Below are 18736 nucleotides of genomic sequence, written 5' to 3'. Positions count from 1 at the left end.
CATATTTATTATAAGAAAGCGAATAGATGCAAATGGGTTTTGATGTCCTAATGAACCTAAGATTAACAATTGTTTAAAACTAGTTTCCGAAGTCCGAACCCGACAATGACTGGCCATAAGTGCTGATTACGGACGTTGTTCGCGGGTCATTAGTATCTCTGTCGTGAGCGACAGACAGAGCTTTGTATACCGACGTGCTAGCGATTGTATCTAATGAACACCCACAAAACGATATCTGATTACAGTGATTACACTTTATTAAAGCAAAATTGTGCCAGATACAATGATAAATATGTTTTACTTTAAAAGAAAGTTTGAAAAGCGAAGTGTTCTCAATCGATTTCAATCTAAGATGTAAAAAGTACAAATAATGTTCAAACATGCTAATTATTCGATAGAAAGCTGCAAGTAATGTTTAATTGACAAATGGGAATGTGCAATATGCTTATACCGGCGATCAAAAGCCATTTAAGACGAAATCTCGCAGTGAAATGACTACGAGTTACAACCATTTTTTTGGTAGATAACATCTAAATTTCTCCGTTTATTTACTTTGTCGACTACCTACTTTGAATTTTACTCTGGAAACACATCTTCTATAACTTAGAGAAAGCATGAACGAAGTGCTACTAAACTTGATATTAGGATGTCAACCAAATTCAGTTGTGAACCGCTTGGTCATAAAACGATAAAGGATTTCAATTTCATAATTTTTTACTGTTACTGAGGAAAAGGGCTCAGGACCGCTTCGGCCTCAGTTTCATTTCGGCAACTTCTTAAGTAGTTCTCATTCGCATTTGGTCTACTGTTCCGATTCGCCAGCATTCCTATATCGTCACTTTCTTATCTCGCCCGCTTTCTTACGTGGGCCACTGTAGTAACTTGGTTATATTCCTAATTAGACTACAGTGCCGATTCGTCAACACTCCTAATTCGTCCATAGTGCTTACTCGTCAACATTCCTATTTAGACCACAGTGCCAACTCGTCAACTACATAGCAGCCCTAATAGTACATCATCATTGATTGGCTATATTCGTTGTCCATCTCTGAAAAAAAAAAAACACTTGTAACTACCTATTTATCTGTCTTTCTTAGATACCTATTGAGCTAGAAAAAATATTTTATTTGAATAAAATGTGTGCTGCTTCTGACAGTTTAAGTGACAATCAGTATTAATTCTACATTCTCAATTCAAATAAAAGAACGCGGACGAGTTGGCACTTTGGTCGAAATAGGAACGTAGACAAAAATGGTATATTGACGATATCAGATATTGGACGAGTTGGCACTATGGTCAAAATAGGAATTTAGACAAAATGGGGTATTGACGATATCAGAAAGTAGGCAAGTTAGGAAGGTGACGATTTAGGAATTGTAGGCTGACGACATGGCACTGTGGACGATTTATGGAGATGACGAAATGAAACTGAGGCCGAAGCGGTCCTGAGCCAGAAAAAGTATATGTATCCCGGAATGTGGCCACTTTAAACAATAAGACTTAAATTGTCTTGTTTATTTCTGATTTATAACTTGTAAGGAGTGGCCATTTACTGTGTAGTGGCTAGTGGCCACTAACTATAGCAGCCACCCTATCGTATTTAGAACTTAGAACATTGTTGTTAGACATTTAATGGCTGCTCTACACGATGGCCCAACCTATTGGTCCAATATGTTGGGCCAACGTGCAGAGGGGGTAGTGGTGTCGGTTGGCTTATGGCGCGCGGGATGGCGATGGGTTGGCCGCGGTGTCGGTTTTTCGGCCGCACATCAAAGGGATTGGGCCAGCGATGGCGGTACGCATCTACACGTGGCCCAATCCACAGTGCGTACTCGAACACGGTCGAGCGCGGACGTTTGTGTTCAGTATCAATTTTCGTTATTTTTTATTAAAATGACGAGTACGTGGCCTCGTTATGGAAGTAATGAAGGAATAGGAAATTTACGCAGACAGTACCTACATTTACAATTTAAATAAATAAGTATAACAATACCTACACACTTATAGTTAAATAAATGAATATTAGATACATATCTAACTCTATATAGTAAGTACTCACAATGCAAAATTTGCACAGCTGTAGCTGGTCAACCAAATCTTGTTAGTAGAAAAAGGCGCGAAATTCAAATTTTCTATGGGACGATATCCCTTCGCGCCTACATTTTTCAAATTTGCCGCCTTTTTCTACTGTCAAGATCTGGTTGACCAAGTATATGTTGGTAAGCTAGTAACAAGATTAAATAAAAATTATAATATGCTCTAAAATCATTTAAAAGCAAATTATAAGGTAAATAACATGAAATTAAAAAAGATATTTAATTAATTTAATTCTTTAAAAAATCTAATATTCATTTATTTTCGGGAAGTAGGTATCATCAAAAAACTCTTGCAGCTTATACGCCATTTTTTTTAAATTACTTGGTGAAAATAATGGTTCGTGGCGTATAGATAAATTGCTGCAACGACTAATGCTTCCACGTCCATCTTGGAAACCGGTTAGATCACAACTGAATGTCGCCATCGTGTAACCACCACAAGGTCATCTCGCTGGCGCAGCGCTGGGCCATCGTGTAGAGGAGCCATAAGATGATTTAAGTAGATATTTATTATCGAGCATGTTTATTCATGCACAGCTTTAGGTAAACTCAAGCTGCGAGCGTTCATCCGGATAACGCCGGGAGCATTGTCCTCAAACTCTGTGTAACTAAGGTGACCTTCAGGATGTTTTCAAGCATTTTCGTACGCCTATCAAGTTTAGGTCGAACTGTATTAATAATATTTTAAAAAAGAATTTTTAACCGTAAGACCGTAACCATTATTTTACTTCAAGTTAGTTTTAACGACTGTATCTTTTCAGAAAATAGTGAACCCAATTGTCGGCACAAAACTGACAGCGATTAACTTTTCTTAACTACTCACGGTAATAATTGAGTACGTAGACTATTTTCTGAAAACTCCCTTGAAAAGTAAACGCAATACGTATTAAATAAGTTAAAAATAATGTAATATTACTGTAAAATCTGGAAATATGGAAATCTCCCTTGTAATTTTCTTAACTCAAATAAGTTCCCATGGAAATTTTATTTTATTTTATTTTATTTATTTAAGGTTCACCAACAATTGTTGACATCGATACATTAAAAAAGTACTAGCTATTACATATAAGGAGTGGTGTCACAATCAGTTACAGGTAAACACCGCATGCAAAACATATATAAGTAAACAACTATAAAAATACTTAAATTTAAACTTATTATCTAATTATTTATTTTTTAACAAATATTTTCTGACAAATGTTATAAATCTATATTGTGGATCAAAGTGCATATCCGCCTTGTCACAGCAACCATTAGCAATTTTACATAACCTGCATATTGGAGAAATATTACGAGGTTGCCGATATCTAAATAAGTAAATAGTTATACCATAACGGTGACAAATGATAAAGTCTGCCAGGTTAGTCAGGTAACGACAACCTAGGCAAACATTAAGCTCAAAGCGTGTCAGGGAAAACAAACAATCGTGACCAGAAGACGCATGATCGCGGCTTCGAATAAGATTGATAAGACAGTTGACCGTGATGACAAACTTTATAGTCCGTACATGTACGAGTAGGTATTACAATCTCGTAGGGTTTCGGAAAAATTGCGAAGCCCACTCACGATAGCAGGTAGGTATAGGTACATGCGCTTTGTACAGTTACCTGCAATAATATCTTGCACAACGGAGCGTGCAAAAATATCTGATACATTCTAATTAGTAGATCCATAAGAGCGTGTCATATATTTTATTAGCGCGCTTTGTTGTAATAGTAATATACAGTTTTTCAGTTTTTTGGACTGCTGAGTTTTGAAAAAATCACTATAGAATATTGTGATGTTTGCCAATTCGTTCTGGTATTTGAGGACCAATAAAATATCGTTTTGTCACTAAGATCGATTACAGTAGTTATTTCTCTGCTTAGAACTCAATTAGTCATCCGTGTATCCCGCACAGGAAAGGGCTGCGGTCCCCTATCCGTTGTAGTGGTGGGGGATACGTCACTTAGCGCCAATCAATCATAACAATGACAATGTACTGTGGTAGTGTCTTAAAGACTCGAGGAGATGGGCTTTCTTACTAGAAGAGTAGGTTTGTCAAAAGCCTCGAGTCGCAACACTAGTACGATAGAACGAGATTGCTTAGCGACAAGGCGCGAGGAGGGTTCCAGGTGCGTGCTTTTTGAGTGCAACTTGGAGCACACCCCGACGACACAGTACGACACGCTGGTCAACAACACAGAATGAAGTTTCCCTGATGTAAAAAAATATGGGATATTTTTTGCGCGGGAGCGGACACTTTCTTGTAAAGGGTAAGTAAATCAAGTTACCAGAGATGTGCGAGGTAGCTGAGCGGTGCGAGCATGCGTAGCGAGGATGCGGAACGTTGTGAATGTTTCCACCAGAGATGTGCGAGGTAGCTGAGCGGTGCGAGGATGCGTAGCGAGGCTGTGTAGCGGGCTCTTTTTAAATAAGATAGCGGGGTGTGACGAGACGGGAGCGGAGCGCGCGCACCACTGGCCGCTGCTTAAGTACATCTCGCAAGACATTCCTCACACACATCCTTCATTTGTTTTGTATGTACAAAAACCTCGCTCCACTGAGCTGTTTCCACTACTACACTACACAGTCGCCATTACGTGCCATTACATCACACGTTATTGTATTAGGGTAGTTACGTCAAGAAAATGAAGAGATAAGACAAAACAATCGAGGGGTCAACATCAACAGACATCTGAATAGATAGGATGTGGATAGGATCATTCATGAAGCTAGAATAACTTTACTCCGAGACTATTAAACCTAGAGGTACAAGTTGGAACCCAACCGCAGACGACAGCAGCACTACGTATCGCTGCGGCACTACCTACCAGGACTATTGACTATGATGCATTCCTATGAATGCCATTCGTAACTTTCGTAATTAGTTAGCGACGTGTCGGTGAGCGGTAGATGAGACGACACTGTCGCCAGACCGCAGATCACCTAGTGTAGTGCTGTGCTTCTCTCACTTGGAACCAACTGGATATAGCTGCCGTCTGCAAATGGGTTTGAATTGAAATCGTAACATAGCGACCTGACACCAAGAAGCGGCGACACGTCGTCTGCGGTCGGGTTCCAACTTGAACCTTTAGTGTAATTGGGGGTCATTTGTTTTGGATTCGCCTGCAGCAAGTTGTCAGTAGGTAAGTGTTATGAACATCCGCTGACAGAATGCCAAAGCTGCAAAAGCAGGAGTGGCTGGCAGAACAGATGAAAGCAATTAAGGACTAAACCGCCATTGTTTACTAAGATCCTCACACACGAAACGACCTAAGTTTTCTTCTGTACAATTTAATTTAGTCCTTAAACCAACGAGCGTGCCGCCTTCGCGTGAATGACGTAATGTTACCTATTGCGCACCATTGCATATTTACTGCCCATAGAAACTAAGCGCGATAAAGCATTGCCTTGCGCCGTGTTTGCTCACTTCTGCTTTAGGAATAGGTATCTTGATTGGTATGTCTAGTTGCCATTATTGTACCTAGGTAGGTACATGTGTTTGCAATGACATAGTATAAAATTATAGCCTCTAGTAGAGGTATGGCCATGGAAAATCGAGAAGTACATTAGAGGGACAGACGCCTAACTTTGATTGAGTAGGCGCAATGTCAAGCATCTCGAACAATAACAGAGTTATGCAATGTTTTGATTGGTGTCCTTGGACACCTCCCTATGCTTAATGAATTAATATTTGTCACCAGAAAAGTTTGAGCTTGCTCAGTGTAAGTTGGTAGAGCTTAGGTGTGTCGTATGTGGTCGTAGCCATGGCATAATCAAAAATAAATATACGTAACCAAGCAGATCTATCACTAATCAACAGGACTTGAGATAACGAAAATCAAGACAATGAAACTTATGGGTTAAGTATATTGGGTAATTTTGCACATAACCGTAAAATATAATCAGTATAATTATTGTAGAGTCAAAAAATATAGTCTGCTCCTTTTTGCATTGCGATTTAAAAATTGGGAGGGTTTTATATAAAACCTAGATCCGTGCTGCTAATTCACGAGCTGAATTATTATAATAACTATGAATTAAATACTCAAGCCATTGCCAAAAAAAGACGATAAGTAATAATTATTTCTAATCCTTGATTCTTATCTGACGTTAACGAAATTTAGTCGTCAGGTGAACCTGTTCTTTGAAATATTATTATAAACATTAACGGTCAAGTTCAAAAACACATTAATAAGCATCAAAATTCACCAATAAAGAAAATATTATTCAAAACACTCACCTTCATTAGTCTCCATGTCGTTCCCGACCAAAAAAAAGAAAAGTTAATAAAATAATAAAGCGTTTCTATGACGACGCATGACAGCAATCAAACTCTGCCTTCAAAACTTATAGGATTCTCATTGGTTAAATTTTGACGGCAAAATATTGTCTATTATTTTTATTGTTCATGCCTAGACCACGGATACGTTCCGGAATACGAGGTTTGTTCCATTCAAAAAAAGCCCTTTTAAGAATTTGTCCCGTCAGATTCTATCGATTATTATAAATATTTTTTGTAGATATAAAATTTATTATTCAAAAATAACAAAGGTGGACTTGATTTTTTATATAAGCACTGAAATTGTTATATAAATCACCAACTAAATTAGGTTAGCCAACATAAAAAAGATGACGTGTCTAGAATGACATAGATACGATACGGTATGTCAATAACCGTAAATAAAGCACCGACTCGTACAACACTAATATTAGTATAAAAATTAAGAAAATTGGAAGTAAAGAAACGACGTGTATCATTTTATTCGAAGTGATCTGTTGTGTTGTAAGAAGTCGTTGCATACTCAGACAAAAGTTAAATAAGAAATAAATAACTTTAACCATGGGTTTGACGATATCAAGTGTCTTTACAAAGCTTTTCGGCAAGAAACAAATGCGTATCCTTATGGGTAAGTCAATTGACAGCTCATCGGCAGACGATAGCGTTGAATCGTGTTTCTTTTATGGTTCATTACCTTATAATTAAAGACTGCAACAATATGTTACGGATATTATAATTCTTACATTAACCTTGTTTTACAGTGGGCCTCGACGCCGCCGGGAAGACCACTATACTTTACAAACTAAAATTGGGTGAAATAGTAACAACTATACCGACTATTGGATTCAATGTAGAAACAGTGGAGTACAAAAACATTAGCTTTACGGTGTGGGACGTCGGCGGTCAGGATAAGATCAGGCCGCTGTGGCGTCATTACTACCAGAACACTCAGGGTCTTATTTTTGTAGTAGACTCTAGTGATACCAAGAGAATAGCTGAAGCCGAGAATGAGCTCGCTAATATGGTAATTATGCTGTGATAAATTATACATATTAGTTGACTGTGATTAAAGCATGCCTATTTCAAACTGTGTTATAATATGATCAGAATAAAGTAGCTAATTCAAATTTTATTCAAATATTTAGTTTCATTGTTTTTTTTTTCAGTTAAAAGAAGATGAGTTGAGAGATGCAGTTATCCTAGTGTTTGCTAACAAACAGGACATGCCTAATGCAATGACTGCAGCCGAGTTGACCAATGCACTAAACTTGAACAACCTGAGAAACCGCCGTGTAAGTTTCTATTTGCTTTAAAATATGTCTGGCTGAAAAGCATAGTAAAGAAGAATGATTGATTTGGTGAAAATTCTTATGTTTTAAAGATTGATAACCATTTACAACTTGTGTGTTTTTGTTGAGGGTGAATACAATACAATAAAAATGAAACTTATTTCCAGTGGTACATCCAAGCTACCTGCGCGACACAAGGACAGGGCCTATATGAGGGCCTTGACTGGCTGTCCAATGAACTGGCGAAAAAGTGAGATTCAACACTCCTTGCAGTCTCCGGGAGTCAGAGAGTACATTCCCAAAATGGCTGAAAACTTCCCATATTGTGAATGTTGTTCAATCTATATTGAATTCAAAAGACTTTTAAATTTGTATGTTACTAATTATACAAGGTCGTTTTAATATTTTTAAGGCTAAAACTTTGATTTGGTGAATATTTATCATTTTGTTAAACATCATTAAGATTGTCATATTATATTTAAACTATCATCTTCTTTGTGTCAACAGGAAGTTCATCCTATTCAATTTGAATAGAAATTTCAGAAGATTATGTATTGTGTATCAAACTTGGATTATGCATTTATAGTTATCTATAGGCAGCACAATTGGGGTGTTAACATACACATTTTTAGTATGAAACAAGTATACATAATAAATAGAGACAATAACTGTTATAGAATGGTCCGGATGTTATAGAACTACTATTCCTATGGTTAATTTGATTAGACATTATAATTTATTGTGTGTAAGTTACTATTATATAAAATTCATAACTGCTTTTGTACTGTGAAGCGTGGGCATTTCCGTAACACTTTATCCAATGTAATCCAATGGCACAATAAATATTCAGCTTTCAATTCCAATGTCCAGTGTAATGAAATGTATATAATGTAAAACTTTCGATTGGCCAAATAATCTTTCTACACTATTTGAGAAAGCTGTATCTTATCTTAAGCCCTAAGATTGGAAGTTTGCTAATGTATGCTAAAGATATTTTAAAGTTTATAATAGTAGTGGCAAATAAAATATAGGTGTAAATAAACTGTGCCTTTTGCTACTGCTACCGTTACTTTGCCTTTATTAGTCATCAGACACTATAATTTTTCTGAGGTATGATAAAATAAGAAAGAGTAGGGTAAACACCTGAAGTCCAAAGCCAAGAAACTAGTAGTAATATTGGAATGTTGTCCTGAAATAAAATTTCGAAATAGTTTTTTCTTCTTGGACCTTAGTCTTATCTTACCGAACTTCTACCTTCTTTGCGATGATGCTAAAATAAATATGTATGATTATTCCTATCATGCAACTCGTATCGCACGAAAGAGGCAGATAACTATTTTTTTGATTTTCGCGGTATAGGCTGTCCTATATATTATACTATTCTTTGGTATAGGCCCCAGGTTTGTTCGAGTAAAGCCGGCTTCCCACGGCCCGTGTTTATTACAGGCCAGGCCGGATGGCGCCACGCCTGTGGATGCCTGTGCGGTTGATTAAGCCGGCTTCCCACCGCCCGTTTTTTCACAGATCTGACCGCGCCTCTACAGGCCGACAGATCGTGGGAACGGTCGCATCCGACGAGGCCTGTGCGCTGTCCCAGGTGAAATGAACCGACGCAGACGCGCCCCTACAGGCTTCCTACAGGCACCGTCGCGCCGCGCCGCGACGCGCCTTTGAAGTTACCGACTCCCGACGGATCGGACGGGTGATGACAGGCCTCGTCGGATGCGACCGTTCCCACGATCTTCGGCCTGTAGAGGCGCGGTCAGATCTGTGAAAAAACGGGCCGTGGGAAGCCGGCTTTAGACTTTGCATCTCTTTCCTCACCATGTCAGACAGTGACGCACTACGTCTTACAACAAGCTTACAACAGAGGAGCTACCGCGAAACCCTAATTTCGCAAATTGAGGGGATCTTTCTCTTTTACTCCAATGAAGGTGTAATTAGAGTGACAGAGAAAAATGCTTTTTTTTTAAGTACCGCTAAAGACACAAATCGACATGTTGTCTGCCTCTCTTTCACTCTTGTGTAATAGAGCGATAGGCAGATAAAGAAATTGCTATATTCGTGCTAAGGCAAAAGTATAGTTTGTCAAAGGACTGTCTCATTTCAAACATAGAGAGAATCATACTATCTTATCTATCTTTGTCTTCAACTAGTACTAGCACCCAAAAGAAAAAGATGAATATAGTTTTTTTGTTCTTATTTACTGACAAATTGGTTTGACCAACTATATTGCATAACGTTACGTTAAAAAACAAATTTTTACATGGTTTCATGTATTATGAACGTACCCTATTTAACTATGCTATTTAACGTGACAGTGACATTCATGATGTGGTGATCAAAGAGCATATAATCACTACGTTCTATGATGTCACCACTCAATCCACTCATCCGAGCCAGTGAGTCAGCCGGTGCAACAACGCAGTTAGACCAAACAAGTAAACAAGTTTCAGTGGGTGGCGTATTAGTACCAGCTCAGTTTTAAATACAAAGTAATCTGTGTCGGTCGCTCGAGGAACAGTTTACGACAAAAGATGGCAAATTTCTTTTCAAACCTTTATGCCAAGATATTCGGCAAATCGCCGATTAGAATTTTAATTTGTAAGTAGTTGATGAATTTCCTTTTAATAAAATTGTTTCGCGATGGTTTTGTACAAAATTGTAATGACCCTTATATTTCCATATTGTGTTATTGTTTTTGTCTATTTTGTCTTCTTTGTACCTATGACCTTTGTAAAATATGTGTAAGAGCATATTTACAAACTACCTTTGTGTGGGAGCAGTGGGAGTCTATTTTTAGAATATGGATAAATACCTAAAACGCGATAGACCCGTCTATAAATGTAAGTTAATATGTGTTCAATCTTCTGATTGTATTTACTAAACTATTATTTTTCAGTGGGTCTGAATGCAGGTGTGGGAAAAACAACTGTGTTATATAGGCTGAAAGATGGCACCACCATTGACAGTACTCACACAGTTGGATTCAACTTGGAAACCGTGAAACGTAACAACATCAGTTATGAAATGTGGGACATTGGTGGTGGTGACAAAATAACACCTTTGTGGAATCAGTACTTCCACAATACCAAGGCAATAATATTTGTAGTTGATTCAACGGATAAGGAGCGACTGGATGTTGTAGAGCAGGAACTGCATAGACTGGTAATTGTATTTCACTAATTTGCATAAACTAGCTTTCATTATTTTTACCCTTAGAATGCCATGTCTATCATGAGTAGCGCGTCATCATGAACCTTGTTGGAATGCACAGGTTGATATTGGGCAATGGTTGTGCAGCCTGCGCTCTTCAAATTACGTTTTCTAGCAGGCGAAGAGTACAACACAAGTACAACACTATAGAGATATAGTTTTAAATTTACTTTTTTTTTCAGCTGACTGAAAAAGAGCTTGAACATTGTCCAATCTTGGTGCTGGCCAACAAACAAGACTTGCCAGATGCCATTAGTGTAGATGAGCTGAAGAAAACATTGAAATTGGACCAATGGAAAAACCGGACTGTAAGTCTAATAGTAACTAATGCCATTATTCATACCTATTAATCATCCTACAAGACTTAAATAATTAGGTTGGTTTAAGTTTCTTAATATAATTAAATTGAATTAATTTTATTAGTTGAATAAAGGGGTAACTCTTCAAAGTTAAGACAATTTAACAACCATACTCACAAGATAATAGTTTATTTGACTAATTCTACTGCTGTAACTAGTAAGATTTTTTCCTAGATAGTTGTTTCAAACACATGACTCAAATTAAGTAGGATAAAAACAAAAGAATCATTATTACTAGTATATAGAAGAGTAGTAAAATCAGGGACCGGAAAACCCCTTTTAAAGATTAATCGTATCGATAAAGTAACCCTATTAAATGCTTACCCAGAGGTCATGGTTACCCTATCGTTTGGCTTACCCTATCGTTATGGAAACCATTTTGAATATGATTAATCATATTAGATGTGGTTACCAAATCAAATAGGGTGTAGATAAGGTAGTTAAGCCTATAATATTTACCGCTTACCCCTTCATAGGGTAACCCTTTTCCCGTCTCTTTTCTACGTAGGCGGCGATTCTACCTTTCTCATTGAACAGAACAGGATAGACAGAGATAGGTAGGCGGGGGGCGGGGGGGCGGCAGCCGCAAAAGCGAAACAAGTGGAGTGAATTGGAGCAGTCACATCACATTCTGGAGTCCTCTCTAATTACTCGTGTTACTCGCGTCCTGAGTTTGGTGACACGACGTCATGGAATATACAGGATGGATTTTCATTTTGGGTCAGTGAGGGCAGCTACCAGATCCTTTGCTGCTACGAGAAAACGGTCTAAGAAGACCTTCCCTCGATTTCAAATTAATGAAGATTGGCTTTTACAGGTTTTGGAAAAAACATACAGGGTGAGAGGAAAAGGTCATTTTGACAAACTTTTTTTTTGATGCCAATCGATCCAATTCCCATTAAGGATCAAAAGCTTTTATGGAACCAAAAAAAAAATTTCCGGCTAGAAAAGCCACAAATTGAGGAAAACTTTTCCCATACAATTTGTATGAAAATGGAAACTTTTATTTTTCAGATGCTATTTTTGTATGCCAATCGATTCCATTCCTATCCAGTATCATTCGTTTCCTAGGGGTCAACTTACGGCAATGTACTAAAAAGCCACAAATTAATAAATACTTTTTCCATACATTTACTATGGATATTTTTTTTGGTCCCATACAAGCTTTTGATCCTCAATAGGAATGGGATCGATTGGCATCAAAAAAAAAGTTTGTCAAAAATGATCTTTTTCTCGCACCCTGTATGTTTTTTCCAAAATCTGTAAAAGCCAATCTTCATTAATTTGAAATCGAGGGAAGGTCTTCTTAGACCGTTTTCTCGTAGCAGGACGGGATCTGGTAGCTGCCCTCACTGACCCAAAAAGAAAATCCACCCTGTATAAATGCAAGTGTCCGGACGGACTGACTGATTCATCAACGCAGAGCCGAAACTACAAAAGATAGAAAGTTGAAAATTACACACCAGATTACATTTATAAAGTGTACAAGAGATAAGAAGCGATTTTGAGAAATTCAACCCCTAAGGGGGTTAAAAAGGGGAGGAAAGTTTGTATGGGGTTCAAGTTTTATTTTAAGCTAAGAATTTGAAACTTCGTAAAAAGATATATTATTATAATACAAGAAAACTAATTTCAGCGGTTTTGAAAATTTATCCCCTAAGGTGGTGAAAAAGGGGTTGAGAGTTTGTATGGATATCAAACATTTTTTCGAACGCGGGACTTGAATCTTTGTATTTGGGGATATTATTAAAAGACAGGAAAAGCAATTTCAGCGTTTTGTAAAATTCATCCCCTAACAGGGTTAAAAAGGGGTTGAAAGTTTGAATCCATTACAAATGCTTTGAAACTTCTTAGAAAGGCATAATTGCCGATTACAAAAAAAAGTAATTGCAACGGTTTTGGAAATTCAACCCCTAAGGGGGTTAAAAGGGGATGAAAATTCGTCTTGGGGTGCGAATTTTATTTTAAGCTAGGAACTTGAAACTTCGCAAAAAGGTATTAAATTAAAATACAAGAAAACTTGTTTCAGCGTTTTTGAAAATTCATCCCCTAAGGTGGTGAGAAAGGGGTTGAAAATTTGTATGGATATCAAATATTTGTTTGAGTGCGGGACTTGAACCTTTGTATTGGGGATATTATTAGAAGACAGGAAAAGTAATTTCAACGTTTTGTAAAATTCATCCCATAACAGGGTTAAAAAGGTTTTGAAAGTTTGTATGGGGTTTAAATTTTATTTTAAGCGAGGAACTTGAAACTTCCTAAAAGGGTATTATTTCAAAACGGCAAAAAACGCATTTCAGCGTTCTTGAAAATTCATCCCCTAAGGTGGTGAAAAAGGGGTTGAAAGTTTGTATGAAGATCAAACATTTTTGTGAGTGCGGGGCTTGAATCTTTGTACAGAGGCATATTATTAGAGTACAAGAAAAGTAATTTCAGCGTTTTTAAAAAATTCTTCCTTTATAAGGGTTAAAAAGGGGTTGAAAGTTTGTATGGAGATCAAACATTTTTGTGACTGCGGGGCTTGAATCCTTGTATAAAGGCATATTATTAGATAACAAGAAAAGCAATTTCAGCGTTTTTAAAAATTCATCCTTTAAAAACTTTTTACAAAAAAAATAAAACCGACTTCAAAAAGGATGAAATCAAATATTATCCTTTTTGAAGTCTATGCGTTACCAACTGATATGTTTGAAGTCGGTGCCAAGCCAAGTAGTAACAATACCAGTCAAAAATGGGATTTATAGCCGTAAAGCTGATTATTTTTGACTGGTATGGTATTGTTACTACTTGGCTTGGCACCGACTTCAAACATATCAGTTGGTAACGCATATACTTCCAAAAGGATAATATTTTATTTCATCCTTTTTGAAGTCGGTTTTATTTTTTTTGTAAAAAGTTTTTATTTTTCCATTTTTAGTTTTAACGCATTGTTAATAGCGCGACACATGAATGAAAAAAATCGGACTACTCTGTAAAAAGTTATGCGTGGTCATACGTTACAATCGGTGAGTGAAAAATCAATCATCCCCTATTTTCCTACCCTTAAGGTTGGATTTTTTTTCCAAATTTATATGGGACCAACTTCGGGGTATACCAAATCCAATAAAAAAATAATTATCAAAATCGAACTACTCTGTAAAAAAAAATATGTGATCATACATAAAAAAAATACGCGTCGACTTGAGAACCTCCTCCGTTTTTTCGTCGGTTAAAAAGGGTTAAAAAGGCCGGGGTTGAAAGTTTGTTTGGGGTTCAAATTTTATTTTAAGCTATGAATTTGTAACTTCGTAAAAAGTTATTTCATTAAAAAAGAAGAAACCTATCTCAGCGTTTTTCTAAAATTCATCCTTAAAGTTAAGGTAATGAACAAGGGGTTGAAGATTTGTATGGAAGTCAGACATTTTTTTAAGTGCGCGACTTGAATCTTTGTAAAATGGCATATTATTAAAATACGAGAAAAGTCATGTCAGCGTTTTTAAAAATTCGTCTCTTAAAGGGTCGAAGGGGGGTTGAAAATTTTATAGGGTTCCAATTTTATTTAAAGCTACAAAGTTGAAATTTCGTAAAAAGGTATTTTATCAATATAAAACTAATTTCAGAGTTTTTGATAATTCATCCCCCGAGGTGGTGAAAAAGGGGTTGAAATTTTGTTTTTTGTTTTTCGTGTTTGTTAAATATTACTTACGGGTTTCAAAGGGGAACGAAAATTTGATTATTTTTGACTACGATAAAGTTTTTATTTTGTTTTTTTTTTATTTCTCTTTTGTGTTTTTTTTAATAATTATTAGGGGCTTCTTACAGAGGAATGAACATTTATTATTTTTGCGCTACGACGCACGGTTTAGGAGATACAACCCATAAACATTTTTCTTTCTTTTTTTAATTTTTTTTTTGTTTTTCGTGTTTTTTTAAATATTACTTACGGGACTCAAAGGGGAACGAAAATTTGATTATTTTTGCGCTACGACGAACGGTTTAGGAGATACAGCATTATAAAGTTTTTTTTTGTTTTTTATTATTTATTTTTTGTTTTTTTTTTTTATATTAATTAGGGGTTTCTTACAGAGGAATGAACATTTTATTATTTTTGCGCTACGACGCATGGTTTAGGAGATACAACCTATAAACATTTTTCTTTCTTTTTTTTATTTTTTTTTTAGTTTTTTGTGTTTTTTAAATGTTACTTACGGGTTTCAAAGGGGAACGAAAATTTGATTATTTTTGCGCTACGACGCACGGTTTAGGAGATACAGCCCTATAAAGATGAAAACTGATGATGATGATGATGATTAACCAAAACATGTCTATGGTTCACTCATCTGTCAGAAATGACAATTAAAATTAGGTTGGCAACAATGTATTCCATACAATATTTTTTAAGTGGTGATTACACGAAGTATCGTAAAAGTGCCAAAAAGATACTGCGTGTATGCACAAATACTTTTTTGGGGAATAGACTAAAGACTTGTCTTGACAACTATAAGAGAGGGGTTTAAAGGTGTGTGCACGACCCTTTAAATGACAAATAAAAGTACGAGAGTAGAAAAAACATTTTTTTTTAATTTTGGCCATATGAAACGTAGAAATGTAGGTATATTATTATTTACCAAGTCCAGCCCCCTACTAAATAACTTTGATTTTTAAGCCGGGACAATTTCCTTATCGGCCGGGACGCCGGGACACCGTGCTTCAAACCGGGACATGTCCCGGCGAACCGGGACGTATGGCAACCCTACCTTAGGGGCTTGAAACTTCGTAGGTTGTGAATAGGGTTGCCAACTATTTTTTGGTAGAATATAGTATTTTCCAGAATAGGGCATCAAAAATATAGTACATTTCAAAAAAATATGGTACTTTTAGATAAAATACTAAACATAAGTGTAACATACGTTTAATCGGAAATATAGTATTATAGCGTACTATATATTTTTCCAAAAGTATATAGTACAGAGAGCCAAAATATAGTACAATACTATATAATATAGTACGGTTGGCAACCCTAGTTGTGAAAGAGAAGTCTCATGCGTTGTATAATATTAATAATTAACAACTGATTAACCGTCCTACTGCAATCTTTTGCTGCATAATGTTCTAAGCTAACGTAGAATATATATATATATATACGTAACCACCAAGTGAAGTAAGTATTCACAATATTTTGCAATTTAAAATTCCGCCGACCGCAACGCACTATTACGAGCTCCGTCCGAACAATTCTATAAACACAAACAGCAAGCTCGGACTTGTTCGCCGCCGCCGCCCGGCAAATCACAACGATATTTTCGCGCACGGACAAGCAATAATAGCATCTTGATCAAAGGCGTAAGCGCTACGGCTAATGCATAAAGTCTGTTTATTTGTGTGTGTAGGCTCGCTCGTACCGCCATACTTGTACCTATTGTCAACCATGCGCTTGTATGTTGCTGCAATAATCAGCCGAAAGCCTTGGTCACAGAGATTAAAATAGCTTGATCGCATTTGAAACCCACTTCATAGGGAAACTTTAATAAAGGGTTTTTGGTTTTGGTAAGCGCTTACCCGAGTTAACTGTATTCAATTTGGTAATTTTTTCGTTTGGGTAAGTCAATGATGTGCTTTCCGAATTGATAGGGTTTTTAAAAACCACTCTATCATTAACCCGGGGTAAAACCCTCTTCAGGGTAAGCGGTTCCGGTCCCTGAGTAAAATCATTAATGCCTAATTGCAGCTTAAACTTTCTAAGACGTCACAGTTCTTCTAAAGAAAAACGTGTTACCAGCTTCACTCACTTTCGCATTCAATTTTCAGATCCATGTACAATCTGCCGTTGCAAATCAGGGGACTGGAGTGTCTGAGGGTTTTGATTGGCTTTGCAGCGAACTTGCAAAGTTGGAAAAGTAGATCTTAAGTTTCTTTGCATCAATCTAAATCATGCCCTTGGCTTGGTAGAACATGATTTTTACTGCTGGCAATGTAATTGTTCTAATTTCCCAAAGATCAGGTACAGTTGATGTCAAACGCATGTTTACATTTTTCACCTTATTACAAAGGTGTTAAAGTGTAAACACATCTTTGAAGTTGACTGTACCACGGTCCACACAGTTAACTGACAATTTGTAAACATGCGAGGTCAGGTTAACCTCTTTCATATGTTCTGTGAAATTACGTATACATGTTTAAGTGATAATAATTAGCATTTATTTTTTATTCTTATCTAAATTGTGTTATAAAACGATTCGTGTATTAAAGGCAGTGACTGAATACCAGCACAAACTGCTGACGGCTGACTGTTGAAGTTATAGACTGAGTGAGACTTGTAGTCATGCATGTAAGGAAAATAAAATAGCATAGCTAACTTTTTATGTTGATATTTATTAAGTTTTTCGAATATTTTTATGATTTAATAAAACTATTGGCTAACATTTCGTTTTTCTCTCTTGAACCTTGTAGTTGCAAACCTCAAATTAGGCCAAATATTGGGTAGTCCGTCTAAACCAATTCTGCACTAATTATGTTCACTTATGTTCAGGCTATGGTCTGCTTAAAACGCCACCTACGAGACACAGCCAGACCGCAGCCCAAAGAGTAGTATAATATATATCCGCAGCCTAAGAATGAGACATTGTCTTTGCTTCGGTTGAAAAAAAATCAAGGCATAGTTTGTCAAAGGACTGTCTCATTTCAAACATAGACAGAAAGAATCATACTATCTTTGTCTTACACTAGTACTAGCACACAAAAGAAAAGGATGTTTTTTTTGTTCTTATTTACTGACAAATTGGTTTGACCAACTATAATTTATTATGTTTTCCTCAATGTTCTCTGGGCTGGGCTGTCCTGTATGAGTCAGAATAGTGAAGCAGGAAACTGACTCGTGCGACGCACTAGTAAGTAGGTATGTATAGTAAATAAAAATGTATAGTCTGTGAGCCTATTACTAGGAAAACTTACAATGCTTAGAAATAAAGAAATGGTAAAAAAACTAGAGATGCACCGGATATCCGGTTACTATCCGGTATCCGGCCGTTATTTTAGTATCCGGCCGGATACCGGATAGTAAAATTAACACATTTTGGGGTAAAAAATGGAATCTAAAAAACAGTCACGGTCATAATGCTAACGACACAGTAGATAGAAATGAATACGTAACCAATGTCACACAATACACTTATTTGTTTACACAAAAATACGCTCGCGCACTTTAACTATAAACGAATTTACTACGTAATGACATGATAAAACTCGTTACGATCCTAGAAATGTGTCCGCGCGAACGTTCACTACGGAACAGGTCGAAACCTGCACGACGCGCACCTGCAAAACCAAAATATAGGTATAGTTCCGCCGGCCGAATATCCGGCGGCCGGATACCGGATATTCGGCCAGTGTCCAGGCCGGATATCCGGTATCCGGCCAGACAACTATCCGTTGCATCTCTAAAAAAAAACCACTGCCACTGGTTCGGGTGAGACTCCGACTGAAAAGTACTTTTTTTTTGCGAAATTATTTGAGTTAAAATGCATCTAAGACTGA

General features: G+C 36.8%; 3 protein-coding genes across 3 annotated transcripts in view; 2 read left to right on the top strand and 1 right to left on the bottom strand.

The window, feature by feature from the left end:
* LOC134654016 (putative uncharacterized protein DDB_G0282133) overlaps positions 1–6467 on the bottom strand; it is a 43263-nt gene extending 36796 nt beyond the window's left edge. Inside the window, exon 1 of the mRNA XM_063509399.1 lies at positions 6322–6467. Within this exon, the coding sequence (XP_063365469.1) occupies positions 6322–6337 (16 nt within the window). The 5' untranslated portion in view covers positions 6338–6467. The remainder of the gene's footprint in view (positions 1–6321) is intronic.
* A 341-nt stretch (positions 6468–6808) lies between these two features.
* LOC134654002 (ADP-ribosylation factor 2) lies at positions 6809–8045 on the top strand. Its single transcript, XM_063509371.1, has 4 exons — positions 6809–6988; positions 7122–7384; positions 7527–7652; positions 7817–8045. The coding sequence occupies exons 1-4, from the start codon at positions 6922–6924 to the stop codon at positions 7901–7903; spliced, it is 543 nt and encodes a 180-aa protein (XP_063365441.1). The 5' UTR covers positions 6809–6921; the 3' UTR covers positions 7904–8045.
* Positions 8046–10053: 2008 nt separating this feature from the next.
* LOC134654042 (ADP-ribosylation factor 4-like) lies at positions 10054–17150 on the top strand. Its single transcript, XM_063509437.1, has 4 exons — positions 10054–10253; positions 10552–10817; positions 11048–11173; positions 17012–17150. The coding sequence occupies exons 1-4, from the start codon at positions 10187–10189 to the stop codon at positions 17102–17104; spliced, it is 552 nt and encodes a 183-aa protein (XP_063365507.1). The 5' UTR covers positions 10054–10186; the 3' UTR covers positions 17105–17150.
* The last annotated feature ends 1586 nt before the right edge of the window (positions 17151–18736 follow it).

This window comes from Cydia amplana, chromosome 14 (genome assembly GCF_948474715.1).
Source record: "Cydia amplana chromosome 14, ilCydAmpl1.1, whole genome shotgun sequence".
Classification (NCBI taxonomy): domain Eukaryota; kingdom Metazoa; phylum Arthropoda; class Insecta; order Lepidoptera; family Tortricidae; genus Cydia; species Cydia amplana.
This window is presented reverse-complemented; position numbering and strand designations above follow the sequence as displayed.

Coding starts and splice junctions, on each gene's coding strand:
- LOC134654002 (XM_063509371.1), top strand. CDS start 6,922: ATGGGTTTGACGATATCAAGTGTCTTTACAAAGCTTTTCGGCAAGAAA. Junction 6,989..7,121: donor ACAAATGCGTATCCTTATGG/GTAAGTCAATTG, acceptor CTTGTTTTACAG/TGGGCCTCGACGCCGCCGGG. Junction 7,653..7,816: donor ACAACCTGAGAAACCGCCGT/GTAAGTTTCTAT, acceptor ACTTATTTCCAG/TGGTACATCCAAGCTACCTG.
- LOC134654042 (XM_063509437.1), top strand. CDS start 10,187: ATGGCAAATTTCTTTTCAAACCTTTATGCCAAGATATTCGGCAAATCG. Junction 10,818..11,047: donor AGCAGGAACTGCATAGACTG/GTAATTGTATTT, acceptor TTTTTTTTTCAG/CTGACTGAAAAAGAGCTTGA. Junction 11,174..17,011: donor ACCAATGGAAAAACCGGACT/GTAAGTCTAATA, acceptor TTCAATTTTCAG/ATCCATGTACAATCTGCCGT.